Genomic DNA, 21,971 nt, shown 5'->3' with positions numbered 1-21,971 from the left:
CTTTCGGAGCGTATTGCCTTCGGAATCGTCTAAGCTTCATTTTCATTTGCTCTTTATTTGCTCATTCGGAACCAATTAATGATGTAACTTTTTAACTATGGTCCCGTACACTTGAACAAATATTAGCTAGTCCAATTTACAATTTTTAATACCTTGTTATCATCAAAACTCTTTGAGGTTCATTGTTAAACACATTTTGTTCCAACACATTTCTCGTTTTCCATCGTTGTCGTGCATCCCATTCGAAGAACAACGAACCATTTGAGTTAAACCAAGGGTCGTTGCAATTGTGAGTCCGTTTTGCCGAAGTCACGAATAATTGTAAAATTGAGTAAATTGAAAAAAACCGCAACCTATGAACCTATATGAATCAAGAAGACGGTAAAAAAGATGGAAGTTAAAAATGGTGTTTTTTCGGTTTTTATTAATCGGTCGTTTTGAGTAGACATGGAGATGAAAATTAAATAATTAGATCTAAATTGTGTAATAGATCAAATGACCGAGTTTTAGTTGATCGTGTATTTGTAGCATTTAATTGATCGCCGTGAATCACTATCCCACATAAAGAGATACAGAGGATAGAACAAACAAATTACAGAGAAAATATATATTTTATGAACAATTTTACCTTTTGATTTATCACATTAAACTCATATACAAACGTTAAATCAATCCTAATTTCAAACTTAATTTTGTTACTAACTATCATGAATACCAACACATGTTGGCTCGGTTGGTAAGGAACGGGCCACTTCCTTGCGAGAAAGTTGTGTGTTCGATTCCCTCCGTCGATGTGAGGGCAATGTTGGTGGGTGATACGTAAGTATCTCTATAAGTGCCCTTTGGGCCGGAGGCGTGTCCTTTGGGCCTGAGGCGTGCCCCGACACAGTGGTGACCGGAGCCGAACCCACCTAAACTTTTTGTAACAAAAAAAAAACTATCATGAATAGCGTGACCGGGTGACATATGAAAGCCTTTTTAACCATCATGATATATGAATGTTAGTTACCCAACTACTTGTGGTTTGGCCGATAGATAGTAAAAGACTAGAGTTTTCTCTTGTGTCCTACAAATAGTTGTTGTTTTGATTCATTTGTTCACCAATTATATTTCCATTAGGGATGTCAATGGGGATTTTCAAAATGGGTCCCCGCGGGGATTCCCGTTCGGATCCCCATTTTCGGGATTTTTTTCCCCGCGGGGCGGGATGGGGAAAAATATTCCCCCGCAGCCATTTCGGGGCGGGGATCGGGGAAGTATCCCCCGCCCCGCGGATTCCCCGATCCCCGTGAAAATACTGTACTACCCTTACATTTTTTAAAAACCTTAATATTTACCCTTGGTTTTTTGGACTTTTCACATGGTTTTATAAAATAAAATAAAAAAAGTGTAAAAATATAAAAGGCTCTTGGTTGAGATTGAAACACAGAAACACGTTCCAATTCCAAACCCTAGCCGCTGAGCCTCCCAACGCCCAACTTCAGATTCTCAATCGCCTTCATCGCCAGTAAATTTCTGCACGACTTCACCGCCTTCATCGCCTTCAGATTCTCAATTCCAAACACTATTCTGCTGCTCCTGTTCTTCAAAGTAAGTTTTCCTCACCATGTGCAAACTATTCGATCTATGCTTCCTGTATCTAATTCACTTGTGCATCATGGGTTTCTTTAAGTTCTTAAGTGAATATTTCGACTTCAGCTTTAGCTTCCTCTTTTCTGTTCCATTCCAGAACAAATGATTTAAAACAGTACACAAATAATAATTTTGTATAATCCTGTTTTTGCTCTTGCTTTTGTTTAATGATTAATTTGATAACTGAATTTAATTAAAATTATACTTGATTGGTTTTTCATTTTTATTCTTGAACCCCGACCTGCTGGACATGTGAATGCCGCTGTCAATTTTGTATAGAGATGTCAAAATGCATTTTTTTTATATTTTCTCGTTCTTTTCATATTTTCCTTAGGTTGGATCAGCTTAGTTAAATAATGAATTTTTGTTAGTATTGTTGACATTCTATTACTAGTTAGTTACGTTGGATCAGCTTAGTTAAATAATGAATTTTTGTTAGTATTGTTGACATTCTATTACTAGTTAGTTACTAAAAAATAGGTTATATGATCTTGTATTGATGTATTGACGTTGATTGATTATGTGAAGGTTTTTATCTAAAAATGGCTAATGAAGAAGTTCAGTCACCCAATGATGTTTCTCCGACACAGCAAACTCAAACAGCTCGGAATGAGACGAATGTCGAAAGTCAAGAACCTGAAGCCGTTCGTGAGCCTAGTGTAAGTCCTAACAAAAGAGGACTCAAATCTATATATTGGCGTGATTACAAAAGGCAGAAGATCAATGGCGTGTTTAAGGCCATTTGCAAATATTGTGACAAGAAACTTGGTGGTGAGACATCAAATGGTACTACTCATTTAAAGGACCATCTTTCAATATGTCCAGTTCGCAATAAAAGAAGTCCAATGCAAGCCTTGCTAAAAGTTTCTGAAGTGCCGGGAAAGGATAAAGAGTCATTTGTTGCTGGAACTTATACTTTTAATCAAGATATTTCTAGGACTGAACTTGCAAAGATGATTATTCTCCATGAATACCCCATCATGATGGTCAACCATGCTGGTTTTCGAAGCTTTATACATTCTCTTCAACCTTTGTTCAAGATACCTTCTCGCAACACCATGAAGAACGACATCATGAAGTTGTATGATAGCGAGAGGGCAAAGCAAATGAATTCACTTGGTAAGAATAAAAGTCGCATTGCAATAACTACTGATATGTGGACTTCTAGCAATCAAAACAAAGGGTATATGGCTGTCACGGCGCATTACATCGATGATAATTGGAATTTGCAGAATCGAATCATAAGGTAAATATTACTTCAGCTATTTTTTATAGCTTTGAAATTTGCTTGTTAAAGTTCTGTTGACATGTTGAAAGATCTTTATACCTTTGAAAGCCAATAAATGATTGTTTTTACTTCTGCAATGGCTTGTTGAATGTTTGATGTTTGATTCATACTATAATTGTTTTTACTTCTGCAATGGCTTGCTTAATGTTTGATTCATACTATAATTTAGATTCATTATGTTTATATTTTAGGTTCATTTATGTGCCTGCACCACATACTGCTGAAGTGATTGGTGATTCTCTATCAAAATGTTTGCTTGAATGGAATATTGATAGAAAATTGTCGACATTAACTGTTGATAATTGTAGCACCAATGATGCTTTGATTGAATATATGATTAATAAGTTTGGAGCTGTGTCTTTTGTTTTAAATGGTGAATTGTTTCATATGCGTTGTTGCGCTCACATCTTAAACTTGATTGTTAAAGATGGTATGCAAACAATTGGAACTTCAATTGAAAAGATTAGGGAAAGTGTTGGTTATTGGGTTGCAACACCTAAGAGGGAGGAGAAATTTAAAGATACTTGTCAACAATTAGGTATGACCTATGAAAAGAAGCTTGCACAAGATTGTAGGACAAGGTGGAATTCGCTTATTTGATGCTTGCTTCGCATTGCCTTATGAAGAAGTTTTTAAACGTTGTGCTATACGTTTTAGTCATTATAAATCCTTACCAAGTGAAAATGATTGGAAAGTGGCAAGAGAAATTTGTGAACATTTGAAACTGTTTTTTAGTGTCACCGAGTTGTTTTCAGGTACTAAGTATCCAACTTCAAACCATTATTTTCCCAAAATTTGTGAAATAAGGTTGGCTTTAAGAGAGTGGCAAATTTCTTGTAGTGATACCATTCGGAATATGGCGGGAGATATGATTGTGAAGTTTGACAAGTATTGGGGATTGATCAATGGGGTGATGGCAATAGGGGCTGTTTTGGATCCTAGATATAAAATGCAATTGCTGAATTACTTCTTTCCTCTTATTTATGGTAGTGATTCTTCTAAAGAATTGCAAAAGGTGAAGAAAATGTGTGAAGATTTGATTTTTGAATATGAAGCAAGTGATAATATGGTTAGTAGTGAATGCGATTGCATCAACACTAGATTGTCCTTGTTGAAAAGCAAGCTTGGGAGCAAGGCTATATGAAATATGTGATGGAAAATGCTTCAACTAATGGGAAATCAGAATTTGTTTCTTATTTAGAAGATGGCATCTTGGTGAACAAAGAGAATAATGAGTTGCTTAAAGATTTTGATATACTTGGATGGTGGAAACAAAATGGTGTGAAATATCCAACTTTGCAAAAGATTGCAAGAGACTTTTTGGCAATTCCAATCTCCACGGTTGCTTCGGAATCTGCATTTAGTACTAGTGGCCGTGTTGTAACTCCACAACGTAGTAGGCTGAAGGAGGACACATTAGAGGCTTTGATGTGCAGCCAAAATTGGTTCCGAACAGTAAATGCAAGGTAGTACATTTAATGTTAAATTCATCTTTTTTATCATTTGTATTTTTGTCACCATACTTATAATTTAGCTATTTTTTTCTTAGGTTGTTCAAAGATATTGGCTTCTTTTCAATGTGTTGATGAGGATATGGATGATGATGAGGTAGTGTAAAAATTCTTATTGTTGACTACTTTCATGTTTTTAAAGTATTTTTGTGAAGTAGTTATGCTTATGACTATATGTTTACTTGTTGTAGGAAATGAGTCAAACATAACTGTGGTCGAGGGCGATGGAGAAGATCTTATAAGGAAAAGTTGGAAGCAAGATACATGATTTTTTTGTTGTGAATGGATGCCTTGTTGGAAGCAAGAGACATGATTTTTTGTTGTGAATGGATGACTTCCTATTTTGAATTTAGATGTATTATTAAGTAATGTGACTTGTCCACTTTTGTGGTTTTGATTATGACTTATTTCTCTACTGCTACTAGTAATGTGACTGTATAAATTCTGGTTTACTTGCTACTACTTTTGTGGTTTTGCTACTACAATGTGACTTAATTCTGATTTGCTTGCTACTGGTATAGCAGTACAGTGGTGTTGCAGCTGTGTTTTTGTCTTGATTATTGTTTACAGCATTCTACTACCAATTTGCATAGAGCTATTCCTGTTAAATGTTTTGTTTATAACAACAGTTAACAAAAATATACATGCGGGGGAGTGATAATCAAATTGTTCAAAAGGCTTTTTATAGGATATCAGACATCATTTACAATTAATTGGCTTTTTATACAGGGCTTAAATTAGCAAAAAAAAAAAAAAAAAAAAACCGTGGGGCTCCGCGGGGATCCGCGGGGACGGGGATCGGGGAAAATATTCCCCCGTAGCGGGGATCGGGGACGGGGATGGGGAATAGATTCACCGGCGGGGCGGGGATCGGGGATGTATTCCCCGCCCCCGATCCGCCCCATTGACATCCCTAATTTCCATAAGGTAAAAACAAGTGTGGTTCGTCTCATCGTTGAGAAACGAAGAAAGCTACTATTGCGAGAAATATGCGCAATCCACCTCCACCGGCAGGCTCAGGTTCTCACCATCCTGGACCACCGGGTCCACATCCTCCCGGACCTGCTCATCCGCCGCATGTTCATCCACCTCCTAACCCGCCACCAGGCCCAACACCTCCATCTGGTTCTCAGCCACCTCCACTTGGTGGTCCTCCTGGGCCACATGGTCACCCTCCACACCATCACCATCGCTGATTGCATAGGAATATGTGATTGGATGGTGAATATTACTAATAACTTTTCCTGATCTATATGGGACTATGGGTAGTATATTGGTGAATCGAATAAATTTATATAGTTTCCCCTGCTCCTTATATGTATTTTTACTATATATTATTGTGTGGTTATTATGCTACTTACTCATGGTGTTTATGTATCATGCATGCTGCTAGAACAATAAACAAAGATAAATGTTTTCTATATGTACGTTGGATCAAGATTAATATCCAGATATATATAACATATTATTAGGGTACAAACTTTGTGGCTTTAACTTTAGAAATATGTTCCCTAAAAAAAAAAACTTTAGAAAATTTGTGTTTAAATTGAATATATAAAGAGTCAGATATGAGTTGTTGGATATATCTATCAAAGGTCAGTAATAAAGACTCACGTTCACGTAAGAGATCTTATTTACCTTGGCATCCTATCTGCATACCTCACTGATTGCATTGAGAGGAACACGACTCCGTTTAGTTCATTCAATTGAACTCATTGAGAGAATCAAGTGTATTATTTGCTGCACGAAACCCATTCAATTGAATTCATGGGAAGGAATTGATTAAATATACAAGGCAAGTAGGGGTGGGAATGAGCCGGGCCGAGCCGGGCTTTGTTTAAATAGGCTAGGCCTAGTTGAAAAAACTAAGACCTAAGCCTTGGCCTTTTACCTGTCAAAGGCTTTATTTTAAGCCCGACCTCGGCCTTTAAAAGCTCGACTCGACCTATTACCGTCTAAAAGCCTAGTTTGTGTTACAAATTTCAAACAGAGTATGTTCATCAATTTTTTTTCCTTTCAATTTGTGCAACATACTTAATATATAGATAAACATTAATTAGATACAGATTAAACTAATGAAACACAATTGTAAAATTTATAGATGGATAGAAACTCAAGAATAATCATGTCCGATAACAACAAGGATTTCAAACTTAATCTAATAATCATACTTGACATCGTGCATAACACTAGCAAGCCTTAACAGTTCACACAAATATATATAAATATATCGGTAGCAAGCCATACAAAAAAGCTGAAATAATAATAATTGTGGTATGAGAATTTGAAGTAGTAGTAATTCTTTTTGATATATATAAATATAAATAATAAATATGAAAAATGTAATATACTCGTATACGAGCCGACCGATAGGCTTTTTTATAAGCCTAAGCCTAGCCTAATTAAATTAATAGGCTTTTTAAAAAGCTCAAGCTTGACCTATTTATTAAACGAGTTAGGACGAGCTAAGCTTTTAGTAGGCCGAGTCATAGGCCTCTAACGAAGAAATTTCGACCTATTTCCACCCCTAAAGGCGAGGCTACACAAAACCCTTCAATTGACGAGCCATTCCTATTTTTACCAAGTTCATATTTAATTGGTTGAATCATGACATTTAGCAAGTATGTTTGTTATCTGTAACACGAAGGATAATAAATATAATTTCTGATCTCACAAATCAAATAATGCAAATTTAAAATTGTTTAATAATCTTTTTGAAAACAACTATCTCTTTTAATATTGCTACTTGCAACAAACGACCTTTTCTATGTAACAATTGCAGTACCATTACCGTTGATCACAACCTCAATGTACCATACTTTCGATGGCAAAGATGCTCCAGCAATTTTGGTATCGTGGTGGTGGTTAGTGTTGGAAGCGGGGGGGGGGGGGGGGGGGGGGGGGGGGGGGGGAATTAGAAGAGAAGAATTTGGGATCAAGTAAAGGGGTCACGTGAACTTCTTTTATTTTTTAACTTTATTTTATTTTATTTTGAAGTTTAAATCGTGTGATTAACTAGATGTAATGACTCATAATTAATTTCTAGAGAAAAAAATTATCAAATGAAATATATTTTAGTAACTTTTTAGGTATATGCAATGTGGTTGATATCGCTATTCATGGATAAAACTCGTTTCCTTCAACAAAAAAATGGAGAAAATTCGTTTAAAATTTAATTTAATTTTTAAATAAATTAATACAAAAATATTGGATGATAAATACATGTACAATCAAACTTTTAAGAGGATATTTGTGTTCAATTTTTTTATGAAAATTAAACGAAGTTTAATTTTATAGCAAGTTCATGTATCTGCCAAAAGGAGAACGAGTCATATACATATGATTTTAAAATATGTTCACATCAAATGTTGTTTTTTAATAAAAAATGATGGTTATATCATTTTATTCATAATCAACTGTCAGAGATGCGACTACCTTTATTAACGCTGAACGGTCTTATTGGATTGCGGTGATAATCATTTTGCAACCATAAAATTTAAAGGGTTAATTATGTTTCTAGTCCCTATAAAATAGCGACCTCGTAAGTTTAGTCCTTACTTAATTTTAATAGCATTTTTAGTCCCTATAAAAAAAAATTTACTTATAATTTTAGTCCCTGCTAAAACAAAGTTTGATTAATTATCCTTAAACTCTTAAATTTTTGAACGATTTTTTTGAGACAAGATTAGAACACTATGAAAGGTTCGTTTACTAAAATTTAGAATTTTCGGACATGAAATGAATTAAATATGAATTTTTTAAAACGACAAAAGTTAAAGATAAAAAGTAATAAAATCTGGATGTAGAAATCAAATTTTGCGATAATTTTTTGCGGAGGAACTTTTAGTAATGTTCTAAACATGTACGCAAAAAATTGTTCAAAAATTTAAAAGTTTAAGCATAAATTAAACAAATTTGAATTGAGTAGGGACTAATACTCGTGGCAAAAAAACAAAATTAGGGACTAAAAATGCTATTAAAATTAAGTAAGGACTAAACTTACAAGGTTGCTATTTTATAGGGACTAGAAACATAATTAACCCAAATTTAAACTATATACCTTGATATTAGAAGATTAAACTCTTACCACATAGCTAAGATCTCAAGTGTATTTATTTCTTTTAATGGCTTTACGATTTAAATAATATTTGGTCATTGCATATACTTTAAATTACAATTTTTTATTCAAGAAATAAAATTGATTTGATTTAAAATAATGAAATGATTGTCATTTCATACGGATTTAGTTGATAATAATTTGACTAATATTCTACAAAAATACGTGTGTAAGAATTTTGTTTGCGATAGTTTGAGGGTACCTTACGAGCTATTGGAACCCAATATGTGTGTAAGAATTTCGTTTGCGGATAGTTTGAGAGTACCTTACGAGCTATTGGAACCCAAATCACATCATTTTAATTTTTTTTTACACAAATAGAGATGAAATAATTTAGATAGAATACAAATAGTGAGAAATACATGTTCAATTATATAAAGAATGATTAACAATTTTGAAATTTATTTTATTTAAATATTTTTACACATGAGATTAAAAAATACAAAAATTGCACATATGAGTTTCAAAACCTAAATTCCTAGATCCATAACTTATCATTAACATTTTGCAAAAAACAGAAAAACTTATCGCTAACATATCACATCTATCAAATTATTACGCTTAATAGGTCATTTGGTCCCTTAATTAATTTCAAGTTTTCATTTTGGTCCCATAACTAATAAAACTCGTGTTTTGGTCCCTCAAGTTGGCCTCCGTCGGTCAAATAAATCCATGGGTGTTAACTTTAACCCCAAATGTGTATGGTGGACCAACATTCTAGATAGTCCACCATAGACCTTATTATTTTTTTCAATTTTAACCCTTTAATTTGTTTTTTAAAAAGATGACCGTTGGATCATGCAAGTCTGTTGTATCTTCCAGTGAACCATCAATACTTTATTTTTTTCAATTTCTTCATCATCTTCAACATCATATTTAACAACATTCATAAAAAAATACAGAAAAAAAAACCATAAAAACAAAACATAAATTAAACCTTCCTCCATCATTATCAACTCAAATAAAAAATCATTCATTCCACCATAATCATATTCCTCTTATCAATTCTTTCCTCTTTCCTCTTCAGCGAATCCCACCCAAAATCATTCATTCCAACAACAAAGAAAAAAATGCTTTCATCTTTCTTCTCTCAATTGCAGATTCGAATTCCAGCAAAGTTAACAAATTCAGCAAAGAAAAAAATCAATTCATTTCATATCCTTCTTTTAAACTTCAATTCCACAAACCGTTTTTGAAGAATGGGTTTTGGTTTGTGAAGAAGAAACACGATGTAATTCCAAATGCAATTCTTTCATCTTTCTTCTCAATTCCAGATGCAATTCTTTCAACTTTCTTCTTCAGCAAATAAAAGCAAAAAGAACAAGAATGAAGAGAGAGAAAAAAACCTTCAGATCTGAGAAGAAGCACGAACAAGAGATTGAATTAAATGATGGTGTTGCTTCTGTAAAGAAACACGAAGAAGAAGAAGGTGAAAGAGATCCATGAATTTGTTGATGTTGTTGTTCTATGAATTGATTTTTTGCTTTACTGTTGGTGAATTGTTTTATGATTTTGCTGGATTTGTTGATGTTTGTGGGTACATTGAAATTCTTGGTGAGTTTGAGGAATTTTTGGATTTGTTGATGCTTCTGGGTTTGATTGAGGGAAGTGTTAAGTGCGGCTATGGTGGCCACAAAGGTGGAGGAGGATGAAAGGCATCTGTCACACATGATTTGGCCACGTGGCAAAAATTAACGGAAGTTTCATGTTTTGACGGAAAGGATTTATTTGACCGACGGAGGCCAACTTGAGGACCAAAACATGAGTTTTATTAGTTATGGGGCCAAAATGAAAACTTGAAATTAATTAAGGGACCAAATGACCTATTAAGCCAATTATTCTCTTTATTTCTTTCGTTCTCAACATGTCAAAGATGCATACAATATATATAATATATTCCATACAGAAAAAGGCAAATGCTCTTGAAGCGCTTTCAATATTGTAGTTAATTTCAAAAAACTTGTCGCCTTTTCAATTCCATAAAAGTTGGCCGAGTATGATTTTGGAAAGGAGTTAAAATTGATATTTTCGAGGGTTTGTAAGTGTAAGAGTGCCCGTTTGAATTGACATATTTTCGAGGTAATGCAAAATAACTTATACAAATAAATAAATTTTTATAAATTATTCATAAGTTTATCAAAGTATTTTATGAAAAAATAACTTATGAAAATACAATTATCTTTAATGAAAATTTATAAATAAACATAAAAACGTATTTATTTGCATAAACCACATACTTAGAAATAAATCGATTCAAACGGGTCATATATCATCCATACATGTATTGGGCCTAGCCCAGTTCAGAGTAAATCTCGTCTTCCCTTCCAATTTCCCTCTCTGATGTGTGTTCAGCTCTTCTTTTTCATACCCTAAAACCCTCACTGCTCTAAACCACACTCTCTCTTCTCCGGTTCTACTCTCTCTCTCTCTCTCTCTACACCATGGATGACAGCTTGTATGATGAGTTCGGTAACTACATCGGACCCGAAATCGAATCTGACCAAGACTCCGACGGCGATGACCCCTCCGACCGCGACGAACCAAACGAAGAAGACGACCGCGCTGCCCAATCTGACGGTGAAGGTCCATCAAACGGGTGGCTAACAACCACCACCGACGATATCGACAATCTCGAAAATCAAGTCGTTCTCGCCGAAGACAAAAAGTACTATCCCACTGCCGATGAAGTTTACGGCGAAGATGTTGAAACCCTAGTCATGGATGAAGATGACCAGCCACTAGAACAACCCATTATCAAACCAGTCAAAAACAAGAAATTCGAAGTAGGTGTGAAGGACTCTTCAACTTATGTATCTTCCCAGTTTATGCTAGGGTTAATGTCGAATCCTTCGTTGTCGAGGAATGTGGCGTTGGTGGGTCATTTACAGCACGGGAAGACGGTGTTTATGGACATGCTTGTGGAGCAGACTCATCATATGGCGACATTTGATTCTCAGAGTGAGAAACATATGAGGTATACTGATACTAGGGTTGATGAACAAGAGAGGAGGATTTCGATTAAGGCTGTTCCGATGTCCCTTGTGTTGGAAGATAGTAATGCGAAATCATATTTGTGTAATATTATGGATGCGCCTGGTCATGTTAATTTTTCTGATGAAATGACTGCTGCTTTGAGACTTGCTGATGGGGCTGTTCTGGTTGTTGATGCTGGAGAAGGAGTCATGGTAACTATCTTGTTTTACTTTTTACTATTTCTTTGGTGATTGATGGTATCTATTGTTGATGTTTAGGCTTATCGGCATTGGTCAATTTGGATTGATAAGTGTATAGTAGTTATGATTTATGTATCATTGACGCTTAGAGTTAAAGGTATAAGTTAACAGTAATTATGATTTATGTATCATTGGCACTTAATTAAAGACGTCTCTGGTGTTCGACACGTGTCAAGGACTAGACCAACATATATGGATACATTTAATCAGTTCAATTTTCTTAAATTATTAATGGTGTGTATGTTTTAGTGTTGTATCTGAGTTGGTGCTTTATAGGTTATAGGTTTGCTCTTTTCATTGCTCAAAGATAAAACCACGACTTATTGGTTAGATAGTTTTTTTCTATACAGCCGATGCTAGTATTGTTAGTAATAATTAGTATTATGCTGAGAGTTGTGTTTGAACCTTCAACCTCCTTAGCCACCAAGCCATCCTTATATCCTCTATTATGATGTTAGTTACCATGACATAACTTAATGCATGACAACATTGGTCTCTCTGCACCTAATAAGCTTTGGTGAGACCTTGTTCCAATTTCCACTGGCCAGGATTACATCATAACAGGCTTGGTCTCCCATGTTATAGATTTTTTTTTAAGCTTTTGAGGGTTTTGGTCTTGCCCCCCTCCTCTTTGTATCTTTTTTCTTTTATCAATATATTGGTTGAGTAGCTGTCTGCTCTCTCCCTTTGCTCAATTTTTTATTTTTATATTCGAGATGAGTAAAAATACTGTATGACGACATTGAGTTTATAGTTTCTTGCTATTTGTAGGTGAACACTGAGAGGGCAATACGTCATGCAATTCAGGAGCGATTGCCTATTGTTGTTGTGATGAATAAGGTAAACAGTTTTTTTGTCGATATGAATGGTGGCTTTAAATCTTAGTCTTTTATATTTCCATATTTTGTTCTCAGTTGTTAACTGTTCTGTTTTCAGGTTGACAGGCTCATAACTGAACTTAAACTACCTCCAAAAGATGCTTACCATAAGTTGAGGCATACTTTAGAAGTCATTAATAACCACATAGCTGCTGCCTCCTCAGTTGCTGGTGATGTCCAAGTTATTGACCCAGTTGCTGGAAATGTTTGTTTTGCAAGTGGTACCGCTGGATGGTCATTTACGTTGCAATCATTTGCTAAAATGTATGGGAAGCTACATGGAGTTCCCTTGGAAGCTAATAAATTTGCTTCTCGCCTTTGGGGTGACTTCTACTATCATCCCGATACCAGAACCTTCAAAAAGAAACCTCCTTTGGGTGGTGGGGAACGATCTTTTGTTGAATTTGTGCTGGAGCCCCTTTACAAGATATATAGTCAAGTGATTGGGGAACACAAGAAGAGTGTCGAGACAACCCTTGCTGAACTTGGAGTCACTCTAAGTAATGCAGCCTATAGATTGAATGTTAGACCTTTGTTAAGGCTGGCTTGTAGCTCTGTTTTTGGTTCAGCTTCTGGTTTCACTGATATGCTTGTTCAGCACATACCTTCACCAAGAGATGCTGCAGTTAAGAAAGTTGATCATATATATACTGGACCTAAAGACTCATCCATTTACAAAGCCATGACACAATGTGATTCCTCTGGCCCACTAATGGTTAATATAACCAAATTGTATCCAAAATCTGATTGTAGCGTGTTTGATGCTTTTGGTAGAGTTTATAGTGGCAAGATACAGACAGGACAGACCGTTCGTGTTCTTGGAGAAGGATATTCACCGGATGATGAAGAGGACATGACTGTTAAGGAAGTAACAAAGTTGTGGGTTTATCAAGCTCGCGACAGGATGCCAATAGCTGAGGCTCCTCCAGGTTCTTGGGTTTTAATCGAAGGAGTGGATGCTTCAATAATGAAAACTGCAACTCTTTGTAATGTGGACTTTGACGAGGATGTATACATATTCAGGTCCCTTCTGTTCAATACTCTGTCAGTGGTGAAAACAGCCACCGAGCCATTAAATCCAAGTGAGTTGCCAAAAATGGTGGAGGGCCTGAGGAAAATTAGCAAGAGTTATCCTTTAGCAGTTACTAAAGTTGAGGAGTCTGGGGAACACACTATATTAGGGACTGGTGAGCTGTACTTAGATTCAATTATGAAGGACTTGAGAGAGCTCTATTCTGAAGTAGAAGTCAAGGTTATATACTATCCATTTCCCTTTTCAACTCTTCTGCCAATAATTACGTTTCTCATTTTTTTGGGTTACACGTTGACTTAAAGCTGTTCCTTTTTTGAAGATGGCCCTTTCTCTGTGCTTTTGCAGGTTGCAGATCCTGTTGTCTCATTTTGTGAAACAGTGGTCGAATCTTCATCAATGAAATGTTTTGCTGAAACACCAAACAAGAAGAATAAAATAACAATGGTAGGTATTGCATAGACTTTGTCAATAATTGTATATTTCTTAGTTCACAGATACATTTTTCTGAGGCTGATTTATTTTTCACTTTACTCAAACTAATATTGACCATTCTTTTAGATTGCTGAGCCACTAGAAAGAGGTTTGGCAGAAGACATAGAGAATGGTGTTGTTAGCACTGACTGGAATAGAAAGAAACTGGGTGAATTTTTCCAGACTAAATATGACTGGGATCTTCTTGCTGCACGCTCAATCTGGGCATTTGGCCCTGATAAGCAGGTAAATCAGTCAATCTATCTGTTCACCCAACTTTCTCCTTGAACTTACGTGTAACATTCTAGTTTCAATGCAGGGCCCTAATATTCTGTTAGATGATACTCTTCCGACTGAAGTTGACAAGAGCCTGCTTAATGCTGTGAAGGATTCCATTGTTCAGGGGTAAACATACAATACAAAGATTTATTCAATTGTTCATTGATTAATTTTTTTCACTCTGATGATTTTATGTTATGTCATTTAACAGATTTCAGTGGGGTGCACGAGAAGGACCTTTGTGTGACGAACCTATTCGAAATGTTAAATTTAAGATTGTTGATGCAAGGATTGCCCCTGAGCCGCTTCATCGTGGATCTGGCCAGATCATTCCAACAGCACGGCGAGTAGCTTATTCAGCTTTCCTTATGGCTACCCCTCGGCTCATGGAACCAGTATATTACGTAGAGGTATATATACTTGTTATTTTATGCTTCAATGTTGGTTGCATATAGTAAATTCAATTGTGTTCATGAACTAATTGATGATTATAACATGTGAGAAGGAGCTGCATACAAGCTAACTAGCAGAACATATCAATCCTTTATTAGATAATGGCCTAATCAGAATAACCTTGTTGTAGGCTGAAGTAATGTAATTTTGCGGCAGCTAGCAAAATAATTATTGTATTTTTTTGCACTAATTTCAAATAGAAACCTTTGAACACCAATTTTACCTTTTCACTGATACTTGCATTGCTCTTTTGGCCTTTGAATCAGATTCAAACACCAATAGATTGTGTATCTGCGATCTACACTGTGCTGTCTCGTAGGCGTGGACATGTTACTGCTGATGTTCCTCAACCAGGCACCCCGGCATATCTTGTTAAGGTAATTGACTAATTTTTCCCTATAAACTAATTTAATGGGGTATGCTTCTGTAGACTGCCATGGTTTGAAATTTATTTTGATTATTACGTTGTACCGACTTTGTTCTCTACATCTTTCAGGCATTTTTGCCCGTGATAGAATCTTTCGGTTTTGAGACAGACTTAAGATATCATACACAAGGTCAAGCATTTTGCCAATCAGTTTTTGATCATTGGGCTATAGTTCCAGGAGATCCTCTGGACAAAAGCATCGTTTTACGCCCACTTGAACCTGCACCAATCCAGCATCTGGCGCGGGAGTTTATGGTGAAAACAAGGCGTAGGAAGGTATGTTTTTTTCCTTTCTGTTTTTGTTCTCAACAGTTGCTAACTATTATGAAAGTGCACTGTTTTTTTACTCGGAGGTCTCATATGATGATACTCATTCTGCATTTATGTCTGATGATTTTCTTTATCCTTTTTGAGAAAGAAAGGGGATAAAAACTAAAAAATTTGTACATAAAACTAGATGACTGAGTCATGCTAAGATAGAGGGGGAAGAACTGGTTACTGCAAAGGATTTATTGTGTGTTTTTCTTGCAGGGAATGAGTGAAGATGTAAGTATAGGTAAGTTCTTTGATGAGGCTATGATGGTGGAACTTGCACAACAGGCAGCTGATCTTCACCAACAAATGATATGATTCTTCGTAAATGTTTCTGTCTGGTTTAATATTCATTTGGGGTGTAATTTGAAGTTTCCACCTTTAGACTATGAAACTGGAAGCAAATTGTATGTATGATACAAGCAAACAGTGAGTTCGTTGCTTTTGGAGTTGGCCGGGATTTGACACAGCTATTTAACATACTGCTGCTAGCTATAATGGTATCCAGATAGAAGTCAATTATGGTCTCTCACGGAACTGGAAAAGTTTTTTTATTGCCTGTTGGGGGCATATTGTCTCTAATTCTGTTATGTTATCATTGATTTTGTAGTAGTAGCATCCCCCAACAATATAACCATCAAAATTGTATGAAAAAGTTTGTATTTTCAATGTCTGCATACTGACATATATCAAGAATGACCCCATTTAAGATAAGGTTACTGTAAGAGTTGTGACATGGGTCAAAGACAAAAAGTCAGATAATGCAGGACACTCACTTTCACTTGATAATTTTGTCTGTCCCTTGGTTTTTTAGTTTGAGAATTTGACATAAAAGACTCCGATAATGTAAATCGCTTTCTCAGGTCTTTGATTTGATGATTGTAAAAACAAATATATTCCTTGGCATGTTTCCTTTTGACTGAGCTATTTCAACATCTTTTTAGTATTTTAGTGTTCATTGATGTATTCCTTGGCACGTACTTGACTACGTTTGCCACAGGATGGGTCTGAGTCCGTTATGTTGGTATCACATATTTGTACCCATCACGTGGAATTAGGAACCATGAAAATGCATTTTTCAAATCCACTTTGCAATTTGGTGTCTCAAGTGGCTCCTTGATAATTGGTCGTCAAGTGTAGTTTCCTTTTAGAATACGAAAGAGCATCTAGTAATTATGCACTGGTATTTGGCTATACTATTGTAAGAAATCAGAATTCTCAAAAGCATAGGAATAGGATAAAAATTAGATTAAAAGAAAACAAACAGTACGGAGTCCATATACAACGATGTGTTTGACTCCCAAGTAAAGTTTAATAAATAGAGTACAATGTTAAAAAATAGTGTGCTTCATGATATACATAGTTAACGTCTATCTTTCCCACTAACAATGGGTAAAACAATCATACAATAGTATACATTTTATTTTAAATTTGGCACCTCAGTGCATTATTTTCTCTACCCCACCAGTGATCACTGATTAGCACAAGATAAAAGCATAGATGAATTATGTACATAATAATCTCAGCTCACCAAAAATAAGGCATTGCAGAGAAGAATAATCTATCTTTCTAACAGGTATTTAAGATTCTGAAGTCCCTCAGCAGATATGCTTCTCCTGACTCTGTTAGGCCTTTCAACAACCAAAGGTGGTGGTGGTTCTGATTGAAAACATACCATCACAACAGTTAAATTATCTGTTGCTCCTCGCTTTATTGCTTCGCCTATTATTTCCTTGCAACATTGTTTCACATCATTGTGCTCTTGAAGCCTCCTTCTAGCAAAATCTACAGCGTTTTGGCTACGAAAAACATCCCATATTCCATCACTTCCAATTATCAAAAACTCGTCGTCTTTTGTCAATGTCATCAATTTAAGTTCTGGCTCAGCACTTAGTGGTCCATTTCTTCCACTCACTTCCTTCATTCCTTCAAGATGCCAGTTGCCTAGAGCCCGCGTCACGCCTAGCTGTCCATTCAAGTAACCATCATCAATAAATCCGCCAAGAGACTCGATCCTCATCCTTTCTTTCATGCATAAAGGCCTATGATCTTTGGACAATTCTATTACCCCTCCAGCTCGGGACAAAACAGCCCTGCAGTCCCCGGCATTGGCTACAAGTAAAGACCTGTACAGGAAAATAATGATAATTAAACAAGGTGCTATGATTGTATGCATTCCCTAGGAAAATAGCGACATGTGTCGGACATCTCGTTTAGAGGTATCCCATTAGAAATTATTATTCTTTCTCCAACACGACTATAACTCTAATGGACACCCGTAGCAGTCAATATTTTTATCTGTGTCGTGTTCGGTGTCTGTGCATCTTGGCTAGGAAGTATTGCACCTGACCCAAAGTTGTGCGACTCTCCACAAAATGGTCTTATGGTTATAAAATGGCAAAGAATGGTGGAGACGAGTGCTTACCTTCCAAATATAATTGCAGTCAAAGCAGTTGTACCAGAAGACAGGGAAGACTCAATAGAGCATGTTTTTGCAAACTCTGAATCAGTCTCCAAAAATGACCTTGTGACCACCTTCTCGAGTTCAAGAGGGAAGTCAGCATCCTCAACAATCACCCTCGGCAGATGATCGCGAACAAATTGCGCAGCACTCTTCCCTCCATGTCCATCAAATACCTGCACAGAATACCATTTGCCTTTAATGTTAAATCATGATTAAAAGATGTTTATCCTTTGTTATGAATGCAATTTTCCTATCTTATAATCACAAAAATGAGATAATATGTTGTAAGAGATAAAAGAAAATTTATGACAACAGGCAATTAACAAAATCAGTTAGATGGCATACACCATAAAAGGAAATAGCTTCGTCGCAGACAACATCGTAACCAAATTTCTTTGCCAAGTCCTCAATGCATATGTGAGTATCCTCCATGTAAGGGCGACCTCCAATATCAGACCACTCCCCCGACCGAAGTGTAGGGACGAAATTTATCAGGTTCTGTTTTTTATCAGCAATCACTGCATCCTCACAAATGCTTTCCAGCTAAAATAATGCACAGAAAATTATTATAATTAGAAAATGAATGCAGATAATTAAACACTGCAACTTACATTTATCTTATCAACAATTTGTGCTAACAAATACATCCCTAGAGACTAATCACATCTTATATCAAAGGCTAACATCATCTATAGTCTTTGAAAAACATATCTAAGAGAATTTCAAGGTCAAGCAACCCTTAAAAATCATAATTTCATTTGCAGCTCTCTTCAAGCAAAGATGAAGAAGACGCAAACAAGAAAAGACCAATTTCAAATTTAGAAAAAAGATAATTAGATAAGAATTTAAAACAAAAGGAAAAACAAAACTCAAAACAAAAATGCATAATTAAGCAATTAAGGCCTGGTTTGGATAAATAACTTAATTAAGCACTTACGTATATGTTATTTATTTAACAAAGACAATATAAAGTCAAACAGTTTCTAAATGTGTTATAAACTGTTTCCATAAAGCTATCTTGACAAGCTTATGAAAATCAGCTGAAAACAACTTATAGGCAAGTCAAAGTTGTTTTCACAAGCTCTCTCAAACAGTTTCATAAGTGTTTTTGCCATAGGTTCAAATAAGTCAATCTAAACATATCCCAAGTATAATGAAAGTCTAAGAGGCCTTATTGGAAAACCATCTTAAAAAATCCAAAACTAGCTTATAATATAACATAGGGGAAGAAAAGAAGAACAAAAATGGCATAACAAGAAGGAACAAAAGAAAGAGAAGATGAAGGAAATCAAATACTAACAGGAAATGAATTAGGAGCACTGATCTGGTCACTGGAAATTCTAATAGAAGAGTCTCTTTCTGAATTATCCATTTGAGCATGCAAAAGATCACAATGCAGAGGCCATGAAATCCTTCTGTTATCAAGTTTCTCCATATTATTATTATCTTGATCAACTTGTTCACCTTCTTGCACACACATGTTGACAACAGTAACAAAGGAGTTGTTGGCAAGTGGTACCTTTTTCAGCTCAGGAACTTGCAGCTGTTGTAGGCATGGAAATCAGAAAGTAATTACAAAAAGTGTCATAGACAACAACAATAAGAGACTTGATAGAATTTTGTTGCTTATAATAAAAGAGAGAGAAAGAGAGAGAAGATTCTTAGAATATGTTGAGAAAATGATGTAAATATTTTTCTAGGTTTGGTTATAGTAATAATATTAGTGCATTGGTTGCGGTTGACACATATGGTTAGATATTCCGTTTATATAAATAGTTTAAAATTCTGTAATTAATAGGTTATAGGTAAATTTTATTATAAATCTTCAATAAAGTTGGTTGTTCTCTCTAACTTTACATGAGTTATGCCTCCCTTAGTCTAAATTTTTATAAAATAAAAACAAAAATATTTTAATAATATTGGTGTTTTTTGTGTGTGAATTATAATAATGTTAGTTTGTCTTGTATCATAAAAATAATAATATTAGTGTTTCAAGTGGGAAGCAATGTGAAAGAGAGAACAAGAGCCGTTAACTTCTAGATTTTTGTATGAAAAGCGTGGCCCAAAATTGTTGGTTGGGTTTATTAGGTGATTCTTTGATATATATTTTATAATTTAGATAATGTCATTTTCTATGCTTACCTATCATATTGCAATTCCACTCTTTCTTTTTAATATCTTAATATTGTTTTTCTTCTCTTTTTCTACCTTTATGGCCCTTCACATCATACCATGTGAAAAATCTTGTGTGATATTTCTAGCCAAATTATCTGGATTTTTCCTCTATTTATCTCTGATTCCTTTCATCAGTTTACTTGTACTTCAATTAATTTTGAGAAGTCAGTAGTATAATGGTGTGTTCAAAGCTCAACTACCACATAGTATAATTTTTCACTAAAATCAGGGAACTATTGTGGAATTTTAGAATACATCATTAAATATTTTTTGACTATTAGGTTATTGTCAAATATTTTTGGTCAATCTATGAATGTAATTAAGTCGGTTAAAATAAATATTTTTTCTTGTAAGAAAATTGTGTATATCTTTTTAGGAATTGACCTGTCTAAGTGAATGGTTAGTAAAGTGGAAAATAATTTTGACTATTATAATTGTCAAATTTTTTGGTTAATCATTCATTTGTTTTTTTGGTGGAATATCATTGATTTGTTTATTAATGATACTGTACATGTTAATTTTACGCAAAAGTAATTTTTTCAGTATTGCCATAACTTTTAAATTGTTAACCTTTTTATTTTATTTAATTTTTTTTATAAATTGTTAGCCTTTTCTAATGGTGAGTAGTTTGTAACCTCAATGGATAAAGTTTGTATCCCATATAAGACAGTTGTAATTTAACAATTAGTACCACTTTTTTTTTGACAAAACAATTAGTACCACTATTATGAATAAAATTTCCCCTTTCCAAATTTTTATATACTTTTTACATCATTAAAAACTTGAATAATTTTCACACTCCACCAACCGGCTTCAGAATAGCAATAGTCTTTCATAACTTTTAGGAGAGAGTTTTTTCAATTTTAATTTTTGTTTCTTCTTATTGTAAAGTAGTATTGTCGAAAAATATCAACTTGAACATGACGACAAGACAAATCTCTTGAAAAATAGTTTTTGTCACACATTACAATCTACCTGTCTAAGAGATTATTCTCTACAATTGCACGTAAAGAAACTGATTTATAAAAAAATATATGGTATAACATTTTATATGTAATAAAAATAACTTATGATATTTTACTAAAAAGTTGCAACAACAATATTTAAACCATTTGAAATATTTAAACTCATAATTGTTTATTACTCTAATTTTTTTATATAAAAAGTTTTATTAAACTTCAAACATATATTCATAGAATCTGGATAGGCATGACCGTTTAGGAATTAATTTGATGATATCATATAGGAAAATGCTAGATATCAAGAATGATTTAGTTATACAATATATACTACTACTATTATATAAACTATGGAGAATGTTAACTAGTGCCCCAAGGGCAATGGTTAAACATTCAAAACAAGTAAGTTTTTATTGAAAAATTGTGTAATCATTACTTAATCAAAAGTAACATCTTATATTTTCAAGACATATTTTCTATTTGTAGATTCTTTAACCATTGCCACGAAGTCTTGGTTAGCAAGATCCATAAACTATTAATTGGTTGCTTCCTATCAATGTTTTCAATTTTAAATTTTGACTTTTTACGTTTGTGGCTAAAAGGAGATTTGCTTATGAATTAACTAGAGAGAATTCATTTATGAAAACATTAAAAACCTTGTTTTGTAATTTTTCTGAATTTTCAAAATTTGACCTTTTTTTTTTGACAAAAAATTTGACCTATTTTTAATTCTTCAATG

General features: G+C 34.6%; 4 protein-coding genes across 4 annotated transcripts; 3 read left to right on the top strand and 1 right to left on the bottom strand.

Annotated features, from left to right (window-relative positions):
* The first annotated feature begins 1,427 nt into the window (after positions 1-1,427).
* On the top strand, positions 1,428-4,974 carry LOC146902375 (zinc finger BED domain-containing protein RICESLEEPER 2-like). The gene is made up of 5 exons (XM_085732084.1): positions 1,428-1,590; positions 2,161-2,878; positions 3,112-4,386; positions 4,470-4,528; positions 4,623-4,974. Exons 2-3 carry the CDS (start codon positions 2,175-2,177, stop codon positions 3,518-3,520), a joined length of 1,113 nt encoding a protein of 370 aa, XP_085588210.1. The 5' UTR covers positions 1,428-1,590; positions 2,161-2,174; the 3' UTR covers positions 3,521-4,386; positions 4,470-4,528; positions 4,623-4,974.
* Positions 3,777-4,390, top strand: LOC146902376 (zinc finger BED domain-containing protein DAYSLEEPER-like). The gene is made up of 2 exons (XM_085737134.1): positions 3,777-3,935; positions 4,022-4,390. Exons 1-2 carry the CDS (start codon positions 3,777-3,779, stop codon positions 4,388-4,390), a joined length of 528 nt encoding a protein of 175 aa, XP_085593260.1.
* Positions 4,975-10,912: 5,938 nt separating the features above from the next.
* LOC146902374 (110 kDa U5 small nuclear ribonucleoprotein component CLO) lies at positions 10,913-16,561 on the top strand. The gene is made up of 10 exons (XM_085739186.1): positions 10,913-11,733; positions 12,553-12,621; positions 12,718-13,911; positions 14,038-14,136; positions 14,251-14,409; positions 14,483-14,568; positions 14,654-14,852; positions 15,162-15,272; positions 15,392-15,598; positions 15,854-16,561. The coding sequence occupies exons 1-10, from the start codon at positions 10,990-10,992 to the stop codon at positions 15,950-15,952; spliced, it is 2,967 nt and encodes a 988-aa protein (XP_085595312.1). The 5' UTR covers positions 10,913-10,989; the 3' UTR covers positions 15,953-16,561.
* A 365-nt stretch (positions 16,562-16,926) lies between these two features.
* LOC146902373 (putative protein phosphatase 2C 27) lies at positions 16,927-19,699 on the bottom strand. Its single transcript, XM_085739187.1, has 4 exons — positions 19,399-19,699; positions 18,444-18,641; positions 18,060-18,271; positions 16,927-17,760 (listed from the first exon to the last, which is right to left on the bottom strand). The coding sequence occupies exons 1-4, from the start codon at positions 19,576-19,578 to the stop codon at positions 17,196-17,198; spliced, it is 1,155 nt and encodes a 384-aa protein (XP_085595313.1). The 5' UTR covers positions 19,579-19,699; the 3' UTR covers positions 16,927-17,195.
* Between the last annotated feature and the right edge of the window lie 2,272 nt (positions 19,700-21,971).

The sequence above is a fragment of the Medicago sativa genome, chromosome 8 (assembly GCF_051527215.1).
Source record: "Medicago sativa cultivar Bolivia chromosome 8, Bolivia_mono, whole genome shotgun sequence".
In the NCBI taxonomy this organism is placed as follows: Eukaryota; Viridiplantae; Streptophyta; class Magnoliopsida; order Fabales; family Fabaceae; genus Medicago; species Medicago sativa.
Note: the sequence above shows the minus strand (reverse complement) of the source record. Positions and strands in the feature narration are given on the sequence as shown.